Here is a 22,615-nt window from a genome sequence, read left to right as displayed (position 1 = left end):
CACCTCCACTGCCATCTCAAAGGGATCACAAATGACAGGCCTCAGCCTTCAGCACTGCTGAGCTCCTCAATGAAGTCAGCAAGGAAGTCTCAGGAAGTAGTCTATTTTTGGAGGTCCAGGGCCCTACCACTGGAACTCTAATACCCCATTAGTACTTTGACAATCTCAAGTAAGTTGCGGCACACCTCCAAAGCAATGATCTTGTCCATTGGCTTTTGTGGGGTCATGGTGATTCAGGTAATTTTCATGATATCATGAAGTTTTTTCTTTCCTTATATGTACTCCCGTAGGTGTACTCCCCTTTCTTATCCTCTATTGGTCCTTTTTTCCCGCATATAAAACCTTGTGTGCCCAGCCTCCTTTTGTCTCCCTCCCTGGACCCTCTCCAGCACAAACCACACTGTTTGGAGTTCCACACAAACGCTCCTCTCTTGCCTCATCCATCATCCATTCAAGCAAGCCTGCTCCCAGCTCTGGGAGTGCACGTCTCTCACAGAGGCTGGCTGTGGACATGCCACAACAAGGCGTGCCCAAACAGGGACCTTCTTTGAGAATTCCTGATAGCGATTACAGTGACGATTCGACTGTTCCACCATCACCGGACAGAAGTCGCCTTGGGTCAGCCTCCGCCCTGGAGTGAGACCTGAGTTTTATCAGGGCTTGCTGAAGGCAGCGTTGGCACCCTCCAGCAGCAAGAGGGCCGACTTAATAGACAAAGCCCATGGGATATTTTGAAACATCTGCATACAGAGCCATCAGAGCAGTGAGCTGGGGGACAGCCACCAGCAGTGCAGGATCTTTGGGTGATATTTCAGTCCTGTGGGTGGGCCACATTTTACATCAGGGGCAGCTCTGGGTAACAAATGATCCAAAGATGAGAGGGACATATATCTTTGAGTTAGGGAGGTTCTCCTTTCAGAGTGCAAGACTTTTACTAAGGGAAGTTGGAAGTTGTTTGTTCATTGGCTGTTTACGGAGCTCCCAGATATTTCTGTTGATTCAGTTTGTCATGTAGCATTTTGGGACTGAGTTAGGGAAACACTCTATCTTTTGCAAACTCAGGGAGTGAAAACAGTTGCAACATTTTACCCAATTTTTCACATGTTTTATGGAGTTTTCTCAAGGGTTCAAAGTTATAATATTCAACCCAGACTTTCTGTTCTGCCTCTGGTATTCCTGAACCCTGAACCCACTGACACCATTAGGATGAGAGACAGAAACTGCTCTAAAGCACAGACGAGCCACCTGCTGACATCTCCCCTCCTTCTCTACCCCCTGCCGAGGTCTGTACTGATCACACAGGCTTGGATTCTACCCTAACCCATTCTCCAGTACCTCTCCTCACTGGATCCCCGTCAGATAGCTCACAAAATGGAGTCCCTCCTCTGGAGGGGGTTGTCAATGTCAAACTCCCTCCCACCCTCATCTCTCTCATCGGGTCCTGCCACTTTTTTGGATCCCACCCCTGCGTCAGGAACCACCCCTGCATTGGGATCCAGCGCTTCCTTGCCTACTCCCGCTGCCTTACCCCCTCCAACTCAGCCCCTTGTGGATCCCACACTCTCAGAGCCGGAAGTGTGAGGGGCGGTAACTGGAAGGCCGCCATCTTGGCTACCAAAGGCCCACAACACCGGGCCAGGCCAGGCCAGTCACCCCAAGGCCCCGCTCCTCTGCCAAAGACCAAGTTCCCTCTTCTGGAGAGGAGAGGGAAGGTTCATCCGACCTTCAGCATGAGCCTGAGGATTCTTGGCAGAGGATGTGGAAGCTGGCGGTGGAAGAGGGGGACTGGGAATCGGTAGCAAAAATACAAGCAGCACCGGTGCAGTACCAGAGGGGGGCTCAGCCCCAATTGGAAGCTCTCATACATGGAAGATGAAAGACCTTTATAAAGTAGTGAAAGACCATGGGAGTGGCTTGCTGTATATTAATCATTTGTTATATACCATCTATCCAATACATGTGTTGGTGCCCCACAATTTGCACCATTTTATGCGCATCCTACATTCTCCCACTGAAATTATTCTGTGGGAAGGAATGGGGAAAAAACTACTACAACAACTGTTAAAAGACTATGCTAGAGAAGACAGGTGGGCCCACCTAACACTAGTCCATTTAGCCAGGGAGGAGGATTTCACTAAACCTGCTTCAATAGGCCTTCCCTGAGGTCTGTTAGAAGAGACCTGCAGGGACCTGGGAAATCCCTTCTAAAATTTATTGACCATCTTACACAAGCAATAGAGAAGAAAGTTGAACATCCAAAAGCCAGGAAGGTACTGCTTACTAAACTTGCTGAAACAAATGCTAACAACACCTGTAAAGACATTTTACCTTCTCTACCCCTCAACAGAAAGCCTACCATTGCACAAATAGTCGTGGCAAGCACCATTAGGGCATCCTTATACTGTGATGCCAGCCTAGATAATGCTTCCTGTCACGGTGTAGTAGAGGTGCTAGTAGCCTCCCAGGTTATTCCCTGACACACACATGAAAAAGGACCTGGCTTTAAGTGTAGGGAGATGGGGCATTTTCAACAGTATTTTAAAAATAAAGCCTATTACCAGGGACCTTCTAGCTGTCACAGCCACTTTCCTCACTGCCCCCTCGTCCACATGCTTTCCAACATCACCAAAACCGGTGGCCTGCAGGAAACCCCACACAGCCGCAGAAAGGCCCTGCACGATGACACCAAATGCGAGGCCATTTCGCCCCACTCTCCCCAACATTGTGGAGAACCAGCACAGCATCCTTCTCAGTGGCATCAGGACAGCTCGATAGCTGCAGAAAACTCGACCGAAGACAGCTCTGTGCTGGAACCTAAAGGCAGCTGGTAAGCGCCTTTTCAATTCCAATCCACGATATTTATGTTCACCATTTTCCCACAGGAAAATTTGGGCCTGAAGAATGGCCCAGAGACATTTTGATTTTAACCAACACCAGGAAAGGGATGGAGACACTCACTATACTGCCTGAGGTAGTCACTTTGATGTCTTTGCAGGAGATAGTTGTCCAGGCTCTATGCTTATTCCCTCCCCTTTTCATTCCAAAAGGAACAGTTATAGCCAGAGCCTACCTCCTACTGCCCATGATCACCACACCAGCTGATCCAATGCTGTTGAGGGCACAGATTACAGGTTGAAACAGACCTGTTCGAAAGTGTGCTTGGTCATGTAAAGGGAGAAAGACATGTCTCTTTGGAGAATTAGATACAGATGACAACACCATAATTGCCCTCTCTGACTGGTTAAAAGAATGGCCCCTGGTCCCAGCTGCTGGGGTAAATATTAGCTCCCAAGGGAGCCACTACCAGCTTCTGGAGTCACAGTAACATCTGCATGGAAGGTCCTGAGGGCACAGTTGCTACAGTAAGATCATTCGTCACCAGGGCACCAATAACAATTTGAGGAAAAGACCTCTTGTCCCAAAGGGGGACAGGGCTAGAGATCCTATCAACACCTCAGGATTTCTAGACGGGTCCTCAGAGCAGCGCGCCACCCTTCAGTTAACCTGTAAGATCAACGACCCCATATGGGTGGATCAGTGGCCCTCCCAGGCAGAAAGTTAAAGGCCTGCAATCCATCGTGGAGGAGCAGCTGTCTGTGGGCCACATTGTACCATCTACTAGCCCCTGCAATGTGCCTGTCATTATCATATGAAAGCCTGGCAAAGACAAGAGGCATCTGCTGCAGGACCTCAGGAAAATCAACGAGGTCATCAAGGACATGGGTCCCCTCCAGTCCAGCCTGCCTCAGCCTCCATGATACCTCGAGTTTGGCAGATGGTTGTTATACATCTAAATGACTGCTTTTTTGACTTCTCCTTGCATCCCAATGAAAGCCCCTTCTTTGCTTTTTCCGTCCCCAAATCAACAAGCACCTTTAGAGAGGTACCAGTGGACTGCATTGCCTTAAGGAATGGAGAAGAGCCCAACTACTTTTCAATGCCTTGCAGCCCAAATTCACTCGCCCAGCAAGAAAAGACATTTTTTGTTACATGAACGACACAGTAGTTTGTGCAGAAGCTCAAATCATTTTGGATGTTGCAGTTGTCATGGTTTGAGCTTGGCACAGAGCTAGTGCTTCTATGAAAATGCTCTCACTTTGGTGTCTGCTGTGAGATGTGACTAGGAATAAGCAAAACAGGCTCTAGCTTAAACATAAAGAACACTTTATTACTTAAACTACAGGAAAATAGGGAAAAACTATAAGGAAAAGAGAAAAAAAAAATTGAAAACCTTACAAAAAAACCACTTTCCTCCTCCCCACTACCTGAATTTCTCAATCCGATACATTCTCCCAAATCACCAACTGCCCAGCCTGGCACTACACTTTAGTATACTCAAACTTCAGTTCATGAAGAGGAGAGGAGTCTTTCTTGTTCTATAAGCTTCCCTTGGAAACACACTGAAACCTCGTGTGCTTCCAATGTCACTCGGCACCACCGGAAAAAGTCCTTTTGCCGCTTGTGACATCTTCCTTCCATGCCCAGTGCTCTCACCACCGCGCATGGACCAGAGCTGCTTTTAGGGTTGTCTTTCAAGGATGCCTTGTCTTACTCCAAAAAGGCACAGTCTCTGCTTTGGGACATCTGTCCCCCCCATATTTTTCTAACCCCCTGGGGCCGGGGGTCCTCACGATGAACCCTCCTGGTTCTGAGCCACTGCTTCCCCCTAAGTGCAGTCTCTGTGTCACAGGAATAAACTGAGTCTATGGCCACAAGAAAAGTCCAGCTAAAAGGCCACTCCAATCATCTCTCTCCATTCAATCATCTCTACTTTCTTCGGGCCAGGTCTTTGTCTCATCTCATCTCTTATCTCCCTTCTTATTCAGCTTCGAGGAGGATTAGCATTTTTGCAAGGCCCCAATCATGAAAGAAAGGAGTTAAAACTTTCAGTCTCTGTCTGTCCCGGAGCTGCGGCACTCCCACACACACTGCCGCTCCGGCCGGGCACTCTTCCCCCCCTTCTCCTCCTGGGCCGGCTGCTATCACATTCGGTGTCGCCGGCTCTCTCTCTCCCTTCTGGGGGGGGGATGGCTGCCCGAGGGCTGACTCCCTGAGATCTTCTACCCTTCCATCCTCGAGGGCCTCCTCACCTCCCATCTCTGTCCAGGCCCAGGGCCTACCACGTGGCTGCCCCTCCCCCGCCCAGCAGCAGCGGCTGGACAGGGGAGGGAGATCTGACTTCTTCGCCTCGACGTCCCAAGAGAGCCTCCTAGGGCCAGAGCTCTGCTTTTTAACCCCTGTGTATTCTCGGAGGTGTGTCCAAACCCCACTAGCTACACCAGGTGTCAGTATCAAACTCTGAACATCCATTAGTTTGACCACAGCATCCCAGAATTCCCACTTCTTCCTGGTCAAACCACCACAGCAGTACAAGATGTCATCACTGTGATACAGGAGAAAGGTTTTAAGATTGCAGCCGATAAAGTTCAAAGGACAGCCCCTTGGAAGTGTCTCGGCCTAAAAACTGCAGAGAGAACCATCACACCACAAACACTGCAAATCAAGGACAACCCAAAGACTCTGCAAGAACTGTACCAGCTCTGTGGAACCATCAGTTGGGTACATTCACTGCTGGGAATCACCACAGAAGATCTCATGCCACTGTTCCTGCTCCTTAAAGGCAGTGAAGGACTCGATTCCCACCATCACTGACACCGGAGGCCTAAGCAACTGTGCAAAAGGTATCCTGGGTGATTCAAACTAAACAGGCACACAGATACCACACTGATTTTCCTTTCTCCCTGGCCATCCTTGGTGTAAGTCCAAAATTCCATGCATTATTCTTTCAGTGGGACTCAACTATCTCAGATCCCCTGATAATAATTGAATGTGTTTTCAGATCACACCGACCTATTAAAACAATAACAACCCAACAGAAAGTTATTGCACCACTAACCAGGAAAGCTAGAGAGCATCTGTGCTCCCTTGCAGGAACAGACCTTGTGAATACATACTTACTTCTCACTCAGGAACATCTGAATTGGTACTTCAAACAACTGAACCACTGCAATATGTCTTGGATAGTTTTTATACAGGCAAAGATCACCCACCAATCCTACCACCAAAACATTCCTGCGCTGCTCAGGATGTTTAAAATTACCTGAGACCCAGCAAGATCCATTGTAGCCACCTGCCCAAATTGTCAGGAACATGGCCTTGCTTCTGTCAGAGCTGGAGGCAATCCAAGAGGACTAGAGAATCTCCACATCTGGCAATCAGACATCACACACTAAGCCTCTTTCGGCAGACTAAAATACATCCATGTCACAATCGATGCCTTTTCCAGTGTGATTTTTGCCTCTGTCCATGGTGGTGAAAAATCCAAAGTGTGTGCAGCGACATGTCCTGCAGTACAATCAGAAATCAATAGCAAGATGCAGAAACCCTCAACCACTCAGTAAAATATGAAGAAAATTTGAAATATTGATTTTAAAAGCACCTCTGTAAAGACAGTTGAGAAGAAGCCAGAGAAACCAAAGTAAAGTGCCTGAATTGAAACCTTTTTTTTTTCCCTCAGAAAGACATTAATAATGGATTTTCAATGCAAGAAGAAAAACTGAAACCCACACCAGATTCTCCTGGTAATAACAGCTTTCTGCAAAGCCCCGCTATTAATGTAACAGGGACGTCCATCAATCAAGCACACAGAAAGTACTTTGAGAGCTAAAAAAAGAGCATGCAAACATCTGCATTTGGCAACTTAAATTTTGCCCTTAAGCATAAGGAACATAATAAATTATCAGGAGGTTGGGCTTGAACTTGTTTTCCTCCATCCTGGACCTAAATGATGAGGATAAGAATGAAGGTACACAAACATGCTGCTGCTGAGATTTGTCATGACAAAAAGTGGGTGAAAGGAGCACGATTTAATTTGCTTTTTCATTTGAAAACACTGGTGCAAGAGGACGCCAAGCAGGGGTGGAGCATCTGCCTGTGTGCAGTTCAGGGAGCTCCTGTGAACACTTTTCCACCTCCAGCATCCTCAGCACATCCAAGACTGCTGGGGTGGCCCCACAGTGGAGTGACAAATGTGCCAGTGTGCTCCAAGGTGCCCATGGCTCCCTCCTTGCCCAGCTCCTTCCCTGCTCCCCGTGGAGCTGTGGTGATTTTGGCAGCTCCTCAGTCCCTCAGTGTTCTCTTCAACCATCACATCACACTTGGGGTCCATCCACGCAGCCAAGCACTGCCTGGGGTGTCCCAGAAACCCCAGAAAAGCTGGATTGGCACCAAGGGAATGGCTGCAGAAAGCAGCTGGGGTGTCCCTACGCCTCCAGTGTCTCCCCCCTTGTAAAACACAGCAGGTCAGAGCAAGTGCTGGAGATAATGAACACAATTTACGGATTCCAGCACAGGAGGCTGCAGGCATGGCTGCAACTAAGTCTTAATAAATTCTGAAGAGTGACACCATAAAATGGCATTATGGAAGGCTGTATTTATTGTCTCCCCATGCTTCCGTCTCCAAGGTGCCACGTTACACTTAATAACAGTTTTCTCTCCAGCTGCCAGTGTTACAAACCCTGACAAGCTAATGGTCGGGCCAGCCCTCCCCAAACACACACATCTCACCCAGTACACAGCTTCCATGGCAGGAACAGGCAAAAAGGATTAAACCAGTGCTGCCCAGCTGGTGCCCAGCCTGTCCCCTCCATGCTGGCTCTGCAGGGCCCCCTGCCATGCAGCAGGACAAGAGTTTTGCCCCTGGAAGTGATGCAGAGGAGGAGCAGCTGCTGAAGGGGGGTAGCTGCATGCCCAGTGTCCTGCTGGGACAGGAGCATCCCTGCCCTGCCCTGCTGGGAACACCAAGGCCCTGCCAGCAGAGCAGCCCCACCTGAAACTGGTGCCTGCTGTCACAGCAATCTCTGGGCAAGGCACCAGCACAGCCCTGGGGGGAAGGATGGGGAACCACGGATCCTCAAGGAGAACCACGGAGAAGAAGAGATCCTTATGGAGGACCATGGCAAATCAGAGATCCTCAAGGAGGACCATGGAGAACCAGAGGTCCTCATGGAGAACCATGGGGAACCAGAGGTCCTCATGGAGAGCCAGAGGTCCTCATGGAAGTCCATGGAGAACCAGAGGACCCCTGGTTCCTCATGCCAGAAGGACAGGAAACCTCACCATTCAGCATTCCCAGCTCCACTTCCACTGCAGTGTGCACTTCCATGGTTCCATATTTAGCTTTTGGACCATGGATACAATTTTTCAATTTTCCAATTTTTCTGGAGCATAATCTCCACTGAGCTTCTTGTTCTCCCTGCTGGTGTAGTGTTCAAAGCCTGCAAGAAAATCACTTTGAGCTTCAGGCAGAGCCTTGGGTGTGGATTGAGACTTGACAAGTATAAAGATGCTGCTGTTCCATCCCTGACTGCATCGCCTGCACTGCAGAAGGCACAAAAAAAAAATCATGTGAACCATCTTTAGTTCTCTTCAGAATACAAAAAGGTAACAAAAACCCCCAAACTCACATATTTCAGTTTACAAGTACAGCAAACAGTACAAACAGGAGTGCAGGTGTGTTTGGCCTGAGAACACTCGCAGCGGATGGAGATGAGTGTGAACATCTCCTCACCCAGTGTCCCCCCCTCTGGCCTCCATGTCCCTCCCCTCTTGCCAGCTGACAGCGACCAGCTCTCCTCAGCAGCCTGGCTCTGCTCCTCCTCCAGGACAAGTCCTTTCCCCTTCAGAAAGCAAACCAAAGGTTCAGAGAGCATCTGGAGAGATCAGTGTGTGGAAAGATGATGAAACAGGAGTCAAGTGAAAGCCCCTTGTCTTCCCTTCCAGCAAAGGCTTTGCCCTCATGGACCCCCTTCCCTGCAGCCCGTGGCTCCTGGCTCCAGCCCTCTGGACCCACAGCTCCCCAGCAGCTCAGACATTTCCTGCTGCCTCTTTTCAGAGGAGCCCTTTCTGTGGTTGCTCCTCTCAGACTGCAGCTGATGTTAGTGGGGGAGCAGTCAGCACCACCACCAGGGCTTGCAGCTCTCTGTGAAGCCCCCGAGAGATTTTCTGTCTTAAAAAAGGCACTGCCAGAGAGTCCCTGCTAGCTGATCCTGGAAACACCTCTGGGATCAACCCCTGCTCAAGCAGTGTCCCCTCCAGCCCTAGGCCTGTGCTCAGGTGGGTCTGGGATGTCCCAGGACTCCAACACCTCTCTTGTGGAGCTGGCCTGCTCCAGTCACCCTGCAGTAACCAGATTTTTCTGTGTTTAAGCAGTGTTTCCTGTATGTTTGGCCGTGGAGGTGTCTTGGAATGGCAGCACAGCCAGTGGGACAGCAGCCACTCCTCCAGCATTCCCTCAGACAGCCCATAAAGACCTGCACTCCACCTGCAAAACCCATCACCATGTGCAACCTCCTTACAGCTCTAGCTAGTCCAGATACAGCCAGGGGTAACAATTTTTTGTGTATTATCTGGTGAAGAACAGACAGATAACTGTAATTAGTAGCACCTTGGTTAGGTGAAATGATAGTGTAATTAATGAAGATCAGGTGGGCTTTGTTTCAGATAAGGAAAGTAGCAGATTCTATCAAAATGTAAATGCAGCTTAAAATCCTGCCTCAGTGATCACTTAGAGGTGCTTTTAGAAATACCACCAGCCTGAGATGCAGATGTTTCGCTTGGGCTGAATGACACATCCTAAAAATAAACTCTGGTCCGGGGCTAACATGTAAATTGTTGATTAGATCTATTTATTCACACCCCGCAGTGATGGGGAAGACTTGCAGCTCCCTGTTCCTCCTCTGGCTTTGCAGGATCACTGGCACATTCCTGTTACTGCTGCTTGCAAGGACTCTGCAACCCTGGGAGCTCTCCAGCAGCAGAGCAGCAGCAATTCCAAGTGACAGGCTGCACACATTAATTCTGTATTCACATAACATCCTGTTGCAAGTGAATGACCCAAGCAAAACTTCCTGCAGTCTGAAGGATCAGGCAGAAAAATCAGGAGAGAGGAGCCTGAGTCTTTTCAATTAGAAATGTTGTCCCTCATTAGAATTTCCAACACCACCACCCTTACTGTTTCCAAAATGTAAACACATAATAAAAAATTAAACATTAATCTGGCGTGGAAGAGTTGTTCCAATCAATGGGAATTAGTTCTACAAAACATCAGGACAGACACAAGGAGATTACATTTCCTTCCCCAGCTTTTGCTGGTAAAGCAGGGCTGGAAAAACAGAGCCATATTTATTTTTTAACTAGGAAGATTCCTCAGGATGCAAAAGGAAGCAGCTTCAGTAAAGCAGAGCCATTTGTCTCAGTGTGCATTCAAGTAAGAACAGATGCAAAACCAGCTTCTAGACCTCAAGGAGTATCAAATACCTTTTTAATTTATGTCCCAAATTCCCTGCAGATTCTGAAATGAACAGAGGGCAGGGTTCAGAGAAAATGCCTCGCTCAGTCAAGACAGCTGGATGGATATTCTGAGTTTTCCTCAGAGGAGAAGGTGCTTTTGCACCAGAATGGAGCAGGCACAGCATGTGGCTCTAGAAGGATCTGTGGAAAAAGCAGACCTGTTGCTTGTGTGACCCTATAAATAAGTGTATGGAAAACTGAATAACTTGGGAAAGAAAAAGGAGAAAAAAAAAAAAGAAACTGGAGCCCCATCTGAGCAAGAGGACAATTTGCAGGCAAGAGCTGTGAAGGAGCAAGTGAAATATTCCTCACAGGAGCCATCTGACTGTGCTGACTGCCTGAAAACCCTCTGACCTTGTCCTTGCCCACCCAGAATCAGTTTTGTGGAAATTTCAGTAAGTCGGGCCTTAACCCACAGGGGAAACTGCAGGGAGGAAGGGCCTGAGCAAGACCATGGAAAATGCTCCCTAATTATGGAAAAAGATAAGGCTGCAAAACTATAGTGAAGGGATGTACATGATCCAGACTGAACGGCAAGGACAAACCAGGGATTAGCCCCTAGAGCCAAGTTCTTTTGTAATAGCTGCCACACACACCCCAGGGCCCAAATCCAGCATCTCCTGGAGCATATGGCCACAAGTATGCTGGGAAAAGGGCTCAGAAATGGTCATCCTGGCCACAGGCTCAGGCACTTGTGCTCCAGCAAACCTTCAGTCAGGGCAGCGGCTGGATACAGAGCCAGCAATGCTAAAGGGACAGATGTGGAAGGAGTTGGAAAGATGATGCATCCCCTCAGGGCTGGGGCTGCCTCCTTCACCACCAGCAAATGACAGCAAAAACAGGACAATGGGCTGAAAACACCATGTCTGCAAGATATCTATAAGTCAGTGCTTAATTTATGAAATTATGAAATAAAGTTGACAAATTTAGGAAAAAAAAAATCTCTGCAGAAATGCCTGACCCCCAGAGCTGCCAGCCTCTCCCAGAGTGTGGGTCAGTCACATCCTGCAGCAAACACTGCAGTGCCTGCAGTGCCTGTCCCACACCAGATAACACATTTGAAGCCTGAGGGAGTTGCTGTGATTATGTTTGGTCAAACCTTCAGAACTGTTTCAGTGACCCTGGGACCCAAGTGCCATGTTTTGAAAGCATATTCCCCCAGAAATTTCCCATTTCCAAAGGAAAATGTTGGAGCTGTGGGCCTGCTGTGGCTTGCTGGCTTTGGAAGGAGGAGGGATGCTAGTCAAACTGGAAATTCAAGATAACCAAGGCTGGAGGCACTGCCAACACATTTCAGAGGAGGGAAAACATTTTTCTTCCAAAGCACTGTTACAAGCTTGAAATAAATGTGCAGACTGTTAGATAAAGACAGAGATAAAAATAGGCCTGTTATTAAATACCTCTTCTTTAATGAGGTTCATCCTTCTAAACAGCTACTCAAAGGTTATTGGAGCTATTGCAGAAGATCCAGCCTACTTGCACATAAAAACCAGAGCAAGATATTCCTCATCACCCAGCACACATGTAAGCACCTCTCAGCAGCTCACAGGCTCACAGCATCCCCAGCTTGGCAGGGAGGAGATAAAAGCAAGGAATGAGAGATGTCTTCCCTGGGAAACAGTCTCTCTTCTTTCAAAGCACTTTTCTCCCACCAAACAATGTACATTAAACCACGGGAATGGCTCCCACTGCTGATGTCTGCTGCTATTACACCACCAGCAGCCTGAGCATCATTAAAGTGAAGTTTGAAATTATTCTGAAAGCTGCAGCTTAACCTCTTCCTGTTGCACTAAAACCACTGCTTGACTCTCAGCACCTCATTCCCAGGTTTGTGGCCACTCCTGACCACCTGGAATACCCTGCACGGCTCAAAACTCCACAAACCACTAGCAGGAGTCATGGCTTGGCTCATGAAAATGCAGCACTGCACCCTTGTTTTGGCAGTGCCCACAGCCTAGTCCATGGCTGCATGTTAGAGAAGCTCAGATTTTATTCTGGCTGCTCAGAAGCACAGTTGGTTTTTGGCAGAAGGAGCATCACTGCAAAAGTCTTTTGTAGCCGGTTTGAAACCAGTAATATCATGACCAGTAAGGGACAGGACTGACCTGACACACCAAAAACCCACCCCAAGCCCACTCTGCTTCTAAACCTGAGCAAGCATTGTGGGGCTGTTTCTCACACATCAGTGCTTCCAGGACACTGCCACTTCTGGAAATGACAGAAGAGAAGTTTTACCTGCATTTGGGGAGCAAAAGATGGCTCCCAATTCATGGAATTGGGGGTACCAATTCTGTACAGAAATGCTGAAATCAAGCTGCAGGACAGGACACACTCATGCTGTCTCCCTGACCAGAGCTGTCATCCTTCAAACACATCCTCCTGCTGGAGGAGGGGGCTGGGAACACCTGTCTGATCACTGTCCCGGCATCTCCTGAGCTCCAATCCTGTCCTTTCACCAACAGCTGGAGGGAAACACCACTGTCCCTCTTACCCAGACCAGGACCAGGGCATGGAGGGTGTGCTTGGCGAGCCCCATCTGCCTGGCACTGCCCCACATGCCAGGCAGGAGCAGCACCTGGAGCTTAGCCCTGGCACTTCTGCCAAGGACTTGGAATTAGGCACAAGTGTTAGAGACACTGTGCCTCCTGTGATGTGAAGATGAGGGGCAAAGGGAAGCTCACAATGGTAGGAAGCTAAGAGAGGAGCCCATGAAGGCAGCTGACAATAAAAAGGACAGCCATGAGATACATTTAGGAGCCGAAAAGCCTCAGCTCTGCAGAGGGATCTGGCCAGGCTGGAGCCATCCATGGGCCCAGGACAGCTGGATGAGGTTCACCAAGGCCAGGGGCTGGGTCCTGCCCTGGGCTCGCAACCACCCCAAATCTCTGTCTGTGACCTGCCCCTGATCCCCACAGCCTGTCCTGTTTCCTTCATCCCTGCATTGCCAGGGACTTTGTGGGTTTACGGGAGCTCTGCTCTGGGGATAGAGGGAGGTGCAGGTGCCACCACTGGAGTGGGAGCCAGAACTCACCAGGTTTGTGTCCTTTGAGGGTCTGGAACTGGTGGGACTCAGAGGCACAGAAAGTTTCTCTTCATGGCCAACAGACCACAGTTGAACAGGACACAATTTAATAACAATCACGCTCTTCCCTGAGCTATGTGCAATGCCCCAGCAGTGTCTCTGACATGTCCACCATTGATAAGTGATTTCCATACTGAAATTAATTTTAGAAAAATGTGGTTCTGTGATAGATATAAACACAGTGAAGTTCTTGTCTCAGGATGCCCATCCTGGACTGGGGGCAAAACAGCCTGAACAATTCCTGATTTGCAAAGCTGTCAGTGGTGGATGGGGAATGGGGTCAGGCTGCTTTTGGTGTTGAGGAAATGCTGAAACCAGCCTGACTTATTTCATCTCCCAAAATTTCATCTGTCCTCGCTGATCTCCCCTCTTTCCCCTTCCACCCATTGGCTTTTGTCTCCCACCAGGTCCCCCTGTGAAGAGCCTGGCTCTGTGTTCTCCATCCCCTCCTGGCTGGCACTGCCAGGCTAGCATAAGGAGCCCCTTGGCCTTCCCTGCTCTGGGCTGGACCAGCCCAGCTCCCTCAGCCTCTGCTCACAGCCCAAGGGCTCCAGCCCCACTTTGGAGGCCCTTCCCAGGCCCTGTTCCAGCTGCCAGACATTTTTCCTGCCCTGGGAACAAAACCAGACCCCAGTGACCTGGATAATCCCCATCCTTGATGTCCTGGTCACACAGCCCTGGCCCCTTGTCCCTGTGTCAGGTTTTGGAGTTCATCTTGTGGAACATCCTTGGGGGGAACTGCAGCTCCAGGTGGGCTGGGGGGATCCCGGGGGACAGGGACCCTGCTGGGCATGGACAGCATTGGACTTCTGGGGGGAAACTATGAGGGGGGGGCTGGGGAAGAGTGACCAACCCAGTGATCTCACACAGCCCTCCTCTGATGTCACAGCCTGCTCAGTAATGTCACAGCCTGTTCTGGGAGTCACAGCTGATGTCAGCCTGCTTTGTGATGTCACACAGCTGCACTGTGATGTCACATCCCACTCCCCGATGTCATGGCCCACTCTGTGATGTCACTCTGCCACCCTCTATGATGTCAGAATCTCCCCTGTGATGTCACAGCCTGCTCTTTAATGCCACAACTTACCTTGTGATGTCACAGCCCAACCTGTGATGTCACACAGCTGTCCTGTGGTGTTGAAGTCTGAGCTCTGATGTTACAGCTGGCTCTGTGATGTCACACAGTCCCATCTATTATCTTACCTGATCAATGACCCCACAGAACCTACTCTATGATGTCATAACCCACTCTGTGACCTCACTCAACCCATTCTGTGATGTCACACAGCCCCTTGCTGGCATCACAGCTGCTCTGTGCCTCTCTCATCACAGCCGCAGTGGTGCCTCAATGACACAGCCCCTCTGCGACACCACAGCCGTTTCCTGAGGTCACCGTCCCATCTCTGGGACATCCCCTGGTGTCACCTTTGGGGCAGGGGGGACAGGTGGCCTCCAGGCACATTTGGGCCCCCGTGCCTGCAGCCCCCAGGGCTGGAGGTGCCCAGCATCTCCAGCAGACTGCAGAACCTCCGCGCCACCCCCGACAGCCACAAGTGTCTGTCCTGGTCCCAGCCAAGCTGGCTCCGCTTGGAATCCCGGCCAGAGCGCGGCTGTGGAGCGGCTGCCAGGCTCAGCGGGGCGGGGACCCCCGGGAGCCCCCAGACCCACCTGACCCGCGGGTGCCTGCGGCAGCCCCAGGGCTGTGCCGGTGTCCGTGTCACTGTCCCCCGGGTGCCCGCGGCAGCCCCAGGGCTGTGCCTGTGTCTGTTCCCTCCCGGGGATGGAGCTCTGCGCCGTCCTGGCCCCCCAAACCTTCGGGGCTGCTGTGGGAGTCTCACCTGGACGCAGACCCTCAGCAGGGCCCCTCTGCGCCCACCCCTGTGCCCACCCCTGTGCCCATCCCTCACCACAGTGTCCCCAAGCCCTACAGGTCCCACGGTGCCCAGGGGGCGGGATGGGGACCTGCCCCTCCTGGGGGGATTCTGTCCCCTTCCTTCCCCTGTCACCTCCAGTCAGGGCTGCTCAGGGGGTCCCGGCTCTGGCCCCGGGAGCCAGGCAGGGGCCACCTCCCTGCGGAAGGAGTACTGAGCATCCGCCCTCAGCTGGCGGTGGTCATGGAGGAGAGCCACGGCGGAATGAGCCTCCCGCAGCCAGGGAACTCCCCCTCCTGAGGCTGGCCAGGGGGCAGCCCCACGTTCCCCCAAGCCCTGCTCAGGCCAGGCTGCTCTGGGCTCTGCCCCACGGCCTCAGCCCCTGGCAAGGGCACAACAGCAGCTCAGCTGCAGCTCCCAGAGGACTCAGCCCCACCATGGGGCCATTGTGGTACTCTGCCCTGTCCCATGGTCTCAGAGCATTGGGGAGTAGGACAGTCGGGACAGATGGAGACGAAAGATTTCTGGAGCCAGGTGGTGGAACTTGCGGTTTATTGCAGAGGGTCTGGGTGCCGGGGCCACACTTGCAGCTGCCAGCCACAGCTCAGAGCAGGCCTGAGAGAAGAAAGGGGTAGAGAGAATGACAGGGTAAGAGAGTAAAAGGGTAAGAGAGTAAAAGGGTGAGAAAGCAAAAGCATAAGAGAGTGAGGTTCCCATTACAATACAATAAATCTTCTTCTGTGTTGAATATTCTATTTCTCACTAACCAATCTAGTACAATATGCAAATCCTATACCACTTATATACAGGCTATAAGAATCATTACATTACCATACTGTGTTACATTTTAAACCTTAAAATCTCCTCTTTGAGCCCCTTCTGCCAACCTAGTAGGGTGTCCTCTGACCCTTGGACCTGACTGCAAGCAGAGGGTATTGTTTCATCAAAAGGGGATTACCTTCAGTCTGGCCACACTATTGCTTCCAGGTTTTTAGTAACTAAGGTATCTCAAAGCCGGCTTTCATGTCGATCTCTCTTATAGATTCTATATTCGCAAAATCTTTTGCCAGACAATCATATTTATAAGTCATTCCTGTTTCATCTTCCCCAACACCATGGAACCAAGAAAACCATTTTGACACTGCAAGGCCTCATGGAAGCAAGGGGCCGTTGTGCCAAAGAGGACCCAGAGAGACCACTGTGATATCACTGGACTTGCAGAAACAAAGATCTGTTGTGATACTACTGGGCCACATGGAACCAAGGGGCAATTGTGATGCTGCAGGGCCCCAAGGATCCAAGAACATGGGAAAGTTCTGGTTGGCTTGGCTTGACTGGTCCAATTGACCTTGGCATGTTGAGGGTTGCTTCTCATCTGCCCCTAAAACTCTGGACTTCTGTGCTTTCCTTCCTGTGGGAAAGAACTCTCCTCTTCCTCCAGAGGTTCATGGCTGAAATTGGGATTCTACGTCCAAATTCAATTATATCGAAGGATGATTCCTGTATGAAACCTGCCAGAACAGACAGCTCTGGGTGGTTTTGGCATCTTGGGGGCCACCTCTCATCTGCCTTCAAAACACTAGGGGGCCAAGCTTTTTGTTCCATGGAAAAATCATCTTTCAAGTGCAGGTGTCCATAGCAAAAATTGGGAATCCGCCTCCAAAATTCTTTATATAGAAGGACAGCTTCCAGACAAAAGCTGCCAGGACTGTCTAGGTTCCCTTGGCTTCCTGAGGGCCAGCTCTATCTGCCTGTGAAACACTGGGACTCTGTACTTTCCTTCCTATGGAAGAGAACTGTCCTTCTCATCCAGGTGCCCATGGAAAAAACTGGGATTTGGCCTCCCAAACTCCATCTACCCAAGCACTGCTCCCTGACAAAAGTTGCTAAGACACACAGGTCTGGCTGGCCTTTGCCTCCTTGGGGCTGCCTCTAATCAGCCTTTGAAACACTGGGGCTCTGCCCTTTCCTTCCTGTGGAGAAGAACTGTCATTCTGATCCAGGCACTCATGGCTGAAATGGAATTCCACCTCCAAAACTCCACAAATATCCAAGGGTTGCTTTCAGACAAAAGCTGCAAGGACAGACAGGTCTGGCTTGCCATGGCCTCTGGTGACTGCCTCTGATCTGCCTTCAAAACCCTGGGGCTCTGTGGTTTCCTTCCTGAAGAAAAGAACTGTCCTTCTTGTCCAGGAACCCATGGCCTCAAGCACATGAGCACTGTACAGGGACAGAGGAGCTCTGTGCTCAGTGGGGTGGGGAGTGAGGGGAGCAGAGGAGAGCCCTGGGAGGGATTGAAGGGTGGTTTCAGTGATAGTGGATCCTTTTGACATGGTAGAGAACAACCACAGAAAGAAAAAAATCAAAGCTAAAGGCACATGTGGAAGGCTCAGTTTAGGAACAAAGAGAACAGACGTTCTCTCCCAGGGCAGAGCTGTGATGCAGCACATCTCCCAGAAGGAGCCTGGAGCAGCCCAAGGCTCTGTGTGGGCAGGCAGAGGCAGGCACGAGGTAGAGCTGTCAGCAAAGGAAGGGCCCAGCCAGGTGGGGCAGCCGGGGGTTGCCGACAGCCTGCAGGGACAGAGGCGCAGGGCAGGGACATCGTGGGACAGCCTGGGCTGCACAGGGCACAGGGATGGGCAGCAGCTGCAAGGCAGCCCTGCCAGAGCCAACTTGGGCAGCACTTTGGCCATGGCTGCTGGGCCTGGGCCTGAGGCCATGAGGGGACAAGTGACCCTTGCAGGCCTGGGGCCTCATTGCCTCCTTGTCCCTGCTCAGCAGCCTGGCAGGGGCCGCCCCATGCTCCTGTCCATGGCATTGCACATCCCCACATGCCAGTGCCCATCCCGGGAAGAGCCCTGAGCAAGGAGGGAGGGACAGGATCTGCCTGGCCAGGGGCTGGGGCTCAGGCCTTGGCCCTTGGCATTCCTCAAACACATCCAGCTTTGCTCAGCACCAGAGATACCTTTGCCTTGTTTGTCCCCAGCTGTCATCACTGCCTCCAGTGTTCTGCTCTCCCTGGAACCTGGGGACACTTTCTCAGTGGGATCCATTAAATCTTCAAGAAACTTTGGAGTTTCAGTTGAAAGTTTGAGATCTTGAGAAGTTTTCTGAACACTCTCTCAGGGACTGAGTCTGATGTAAACAACACCAAATCCCCAAGAGGCTCATTAAAGTCCTTGTACTGTGTTTGTGCTGCTGAGCTTTAAAGGAACATCTCTTCCCAGCACCAGTTCCTCTCCCAGCCCAGCAGGGCTGAGGGCTCTGCCTGAAGGCACTGAGGGGACAGGAGCCAGGCAGAGACAGGCTGAAGGCAATCAGGATTGGGAAGACATTGAGCTGAGACTTCACTTGGGGAAACATCTTCCCAGCCCTGTGCATGGTGAGTGTGTGGGTGCAGGGCAATGTCCCCTGTGCTCCTGGAGGTATCTCCTGAAGCCAGCACACCCCACAGCCTAAGGGATGTGTCAGGAGGACTCTCCCAGTTTCTCTGTGGCACTGGAGGAGGAGGAGGAGGAGGATGTGCTGCAGAGCGGGGCTGCCCTGGGCACCGTCAGAGGGACAGGGCAGGACGGCTCCTGCTGTCAGGGACAGGTGCAGGGGCTGAAGCTGGGGCTGCAGCCAGGGCTGCTCAGGGCTGTCCTGCAGAGCAGCTCCTGCAGCCCTCAGGGCTCTTGGCCAGCCCAGGGCATGTGCCACCTGCCAGGGGCACCACTCAGCCTGCCTGGCAGCTCCCCATGGACGCTGCAGGGGAGAAGTTGGAGGTAGAGGGAGCCACCCCCATCAGCGCAGATTCCTCCTGCTCTGGAGATGGTGCTGCATGGCCAGGGCTGCTCTCAGCTCTCTCCTAAAGGCAAGGAAAAGGGGCTGTCAGCTTTGGCTGTGTCACTGAGACTCCAGCACTGTCACCCTGGACATCAGTATATGGGCCTCAGATCTCCCTCAGAAAGTGCCTCCTCAGCCTCTTCTCCCTACAGACAGCAGCAGCAGCACCTTGGCTTGCAGCATGTCTGTTTTTCTGGCCTGCCCTTAAGGCTCTGCTGCCAGGGAGATGCCCCTGGGCAGTGCCATGTGCTGGGAGGGGTCTGCAGGGCAGAGCTGAGCCCCCAGGGCAGGGCTGGGCTCTGGCAGCACTGGTAGGGACAAGGCTTGGATATGGAGCCACAGTTCCCAGTAGGCACTCTAGGTAGCAGAGAGCCAGACAAACCCTTGGTATCACATTCTGTCCAGCTGCAGATGGAAAGCGAAAAATTTAGAGATGTTGACAATGAAACTGGAACCTTCAAAAAGTCCACTTTATTTTTAAGGATGTTTGAAGTGCAATCATGCTGAACTAGAGGAGATATACTGATCAAAGGGCACCTGTGTGACATCAGCAGTCTTACTGCACTGGGGCACAGGAAGCCCTCTTTTCCCTCTGGGCTCCAATGTGTTCAGGATGAGAGTAATGCTGAAGATCAGGCAGTAACTCACCAGCACAACACCAAACTTAGAAAAGTAACCCCAAAACTAAGTGAAATTTCCCCAAAGAAAGAAAACAAATTTTAAATGAATGTGCAACAAAATACAGTAAGATTGACTCAAGGAAATATGTCCCGTCTTGTCAATGTCTTCTTTCAAGAGTCCACCATGGCCAGAGTGAAAGAATGTCCAACAGCAGCTCCATCAGCCACTTCCTCCTGCTGGCATTGGCAGACACGCGGCAGCTGCAGCTCCTGCACTTCTGCCTCTTGCTGGGCATCTCCCTGGCTGCCCTCCTGGGCAACAGCCTCATCATCAGCGCTGTAGCCTGCAGCCACCACCTGCACACGCCCATGTTCTTCTTCCTGCTCAACCTGGCCCTCAGTGACCTGGGCTCCATCTGCACCACTGTCCCCAAAGCCATGCACAATTCCCTCTGGGACACCAGGGACATCTCCTACAATGGATGTGCAGCTCAGCTCTTTTTCTTTGTGTTTTTCATTTCAGCAGAATTTTCTCTCCTGACCATCATGTGCTACGACTGCTACGTGTCCATCTGCAAACCCCTGCACTACGGGACCCTCCTGGGCAGCAGAGCTTGTGCCCACATGGCAGCAGCTGCCTGGGCCAGTGCCTTTCTCAATGCTCTGCTGCACACAGCCAATACATTTTCCCTGCCCCTTTGCCATGGCAATGCCCTAGGTCAGTTCTTCTGTGAAATCCCCCAGATCATCAAGCTCTCCTGCTCACACACCTACTTCAGGAGCCTTTGGCTTATTGTGGTTAGTGATTTTCTGTTATTTGGTTGTTTTGTGTTCATGGTTTTCTCCTATGTGCAGATTTTCAGGGCCGTGCTGAGGATCCCCTCTGAGCAGAGACGGCACAAAGCCTTTTCCACCTGCCTCCCTCACCTGGTTGTGGTTTCCGTGTTTATCAGCACTGGCTTTTTTGCCTACCTGAAGCCCCTCTCCATGTCCTCCCCATCCCTGGATCTGGCCCTGTCTGTTCTGTACTCGGTGGTGCCTCCAGCCCTGAACCCCCTCATCTACAGCCTGAGGAACCAGGAGCTCAAGGATGGCCTGAGGAAAATGATCATGAATGCTTTTCAGAAGCAATAAACGCATTCTCCTGCATAGCTCATGCAATGTTACTCAGTAATGCTCAGTCTGTGTCCTGTGTTTTTTGCTGCTGGCACAGGTATTTTATTTTGGAGGATTTGTTCACAGGAAAATCTTTGTATGTACCATTTTTAATTAAATATTTGCCTTTCTATTGTGAATCAGTGACTGTATAAACCAGGAGCTGTACTACCTATGTGCTTACACAAAATAAAGAACTCTGTATTGCCCTGTGTGCCTGACATCTTTCCTCCCTGGCTTCTCTGGAGCGGCAGGGTCGCTGCCTCTGGGCAGAGCTGGAGCAGAAAAGGGAACCCCAGTGCTCCTCCCTGCCAGGGAGCCCCAGGGCTTCTCCTCCATAACCTCCCCTTCCTTCACTCCCACACTCCCCTTCAGAGCCCTTGTGCTGGTTTAAGGCCTCAGGGCTCTGTCAGCTCAGTCCCTATCCTGCTGTGTGACTGTCCAGGGACTGCAGGCAGGGACAGGCCGTGGGCACTGCTGGGACAGAGCTGGGCTCTGCAGCGGCATTTTCATCGTGCAAGGACATCTCCCCAGTGCAGGGCCTGAAAGCTTCAATCCTCTTCCCAGTTTGCTCTCAGGGATGTGCCCAACACAGGGTCATGGAGAGGAAAGCAGCAGTGACCAGCAGAAGTGTGGCAGTGATCAGGGTGGGGCTGTCCCAGCAGTGCCCTTGCAAAGCCAGCACTGCCGCAGCAGTGGCCTCTCACCCCAGGTCACAGAGGTTGTTCTTCCCTCCGTGGAGGGACATCAAGTGACAGGGTCAGGAGTCTGTGTTTGCAGTGCATGGCCATTCCACAGCCCTGAACATCCTGTGTGTGTGAGGGGACATAAACCCAGTGAGCACAAACACCTTCAGCTGCTCCTGGAGCTTCCAGAGAGTAACATCCCCTGGGAACCCCTGAGTGCAGGGCTGGGATGAGCTCCTGAGCACAGAGCTCCCCGTGTTCATCCCTTTGGCTGTGGGGCACCTCAGGCAGGGCAGGGCAGGGTGACACCCGCAGGGCTGAGGTCCCTGCCAGGCTCTGGCAGTGGCAGCAGAGCCCAGGGAGCCCCTGCCCATGCTGCAAGGAACTCTGTGTGTGTGTGTGCAAGGGAAGGACTTGTGTGCCTGGACAGCCGTGGGGCTGTGAGCAGGGCATGAGCCCAGCGCAGGGGTGGGCACCTGACAGAGCCCTGACATTGCTGGCTGTGCCCATAAGAGAAGAGTTGGTCAAGGTGACTGTGGTTAAACCCCCCTGGCCATCAAGTGACAGCCAAGTGTCTCTGTCACTGTCCCTCCTTCATCAGAAAACAGGAGAAAATAAGGTGAAAACATTGGGGGTCATCATAAAGGGAGATTAATACTGGAGGGACTAAAAAGCAAAGGCCAAATTCAGAAGCAAGGAAAACCACAGGAAAAAAAGAGTTCAGCACACATAGTGGTTGCTTTGGAAGACAAATATATTAATACAGAAAATCCAGAGACCTTCTTGACCCACTCATTTCCCTGCTGATCAGGACATCACATGGAATGGAAGAGCCCTGGGGTCAGTCCAGCCCAGCTGTCCCATCCCTGTGCCCCCAGGAACACCTGCCCACCCCAGCCTATTGGTGGAGGGTTGCAGAGATGCCTCATGTGGGGCCAGCCCTGCTCAGGGACAGGCAAAGCCTTGGGCTTGGACCGACCCTGCTGCAGCCACGAGAGCCAAGCACAGCAGGACAGGAGTGTCTTG

General features: G+C 51.4%; 1 protein-coding gene across 1 annotated transcript; it reads left to right on the top strand.

Annotated features, from left to right (window-relative positions):
- The first annotated feature begins 2,609 nt into the window (after nt 1–2,609).
- LOC141730621 (olfactory receptor 14A16-like) lies at nt 2,610–21,002 on the top strand. The gene is made up of 2 exons (XM_074549767.1): nt 2,610–2,827; nt 20,072–21,002. The coding sequence occupies exons 1-2, from the start codon at nt 2,610–2,612 to the stop codon at nt 20,880–20,882; spliced, it is 1,029 nt and encodes a 342-aa protein (XP_074405868.1). The 3' UTR covers nt 20,883–21,002.
- Nucleotides 21,003–22,615: the final 1,613 nt, after the last annotated feature.

Source organism: Zonotrichia albicollis, chromosome 11, assembly GCF_047830755.1.
Source record: "Zonotrichia albicollis isolate bZonAlb1 chromosome 11, bZonAlb1.hap1, whole genome shotgun sequence".
Classification (NCBI taxonomy): domain Eukaryota; kingdom Metazoa; phylum Chordata; class Aves; order Passeriformes; family Passerellidae; genus Zonotrichia; species Zonotrichia albicollis.
This window is presented reverse-complemented; position numbering and strand designations above follow the sequence as displayed.

Coding starts and splice junctions, on each gene's coding strand:
- LOC141730621 (XM_074549767.1), top strand. CDS start 2,610: ATGCTTTCCAACATCACCAAAACCGGTGGCCTGCAGGAAACCCCACAC. Junction 2,828..20,071: donor CTGGAACCTAAAGGCAGCTG/GTAAGCGCCTTT, acceptor CCTGGGCAACAG/CCTCATCATCAGCGCTGTAG.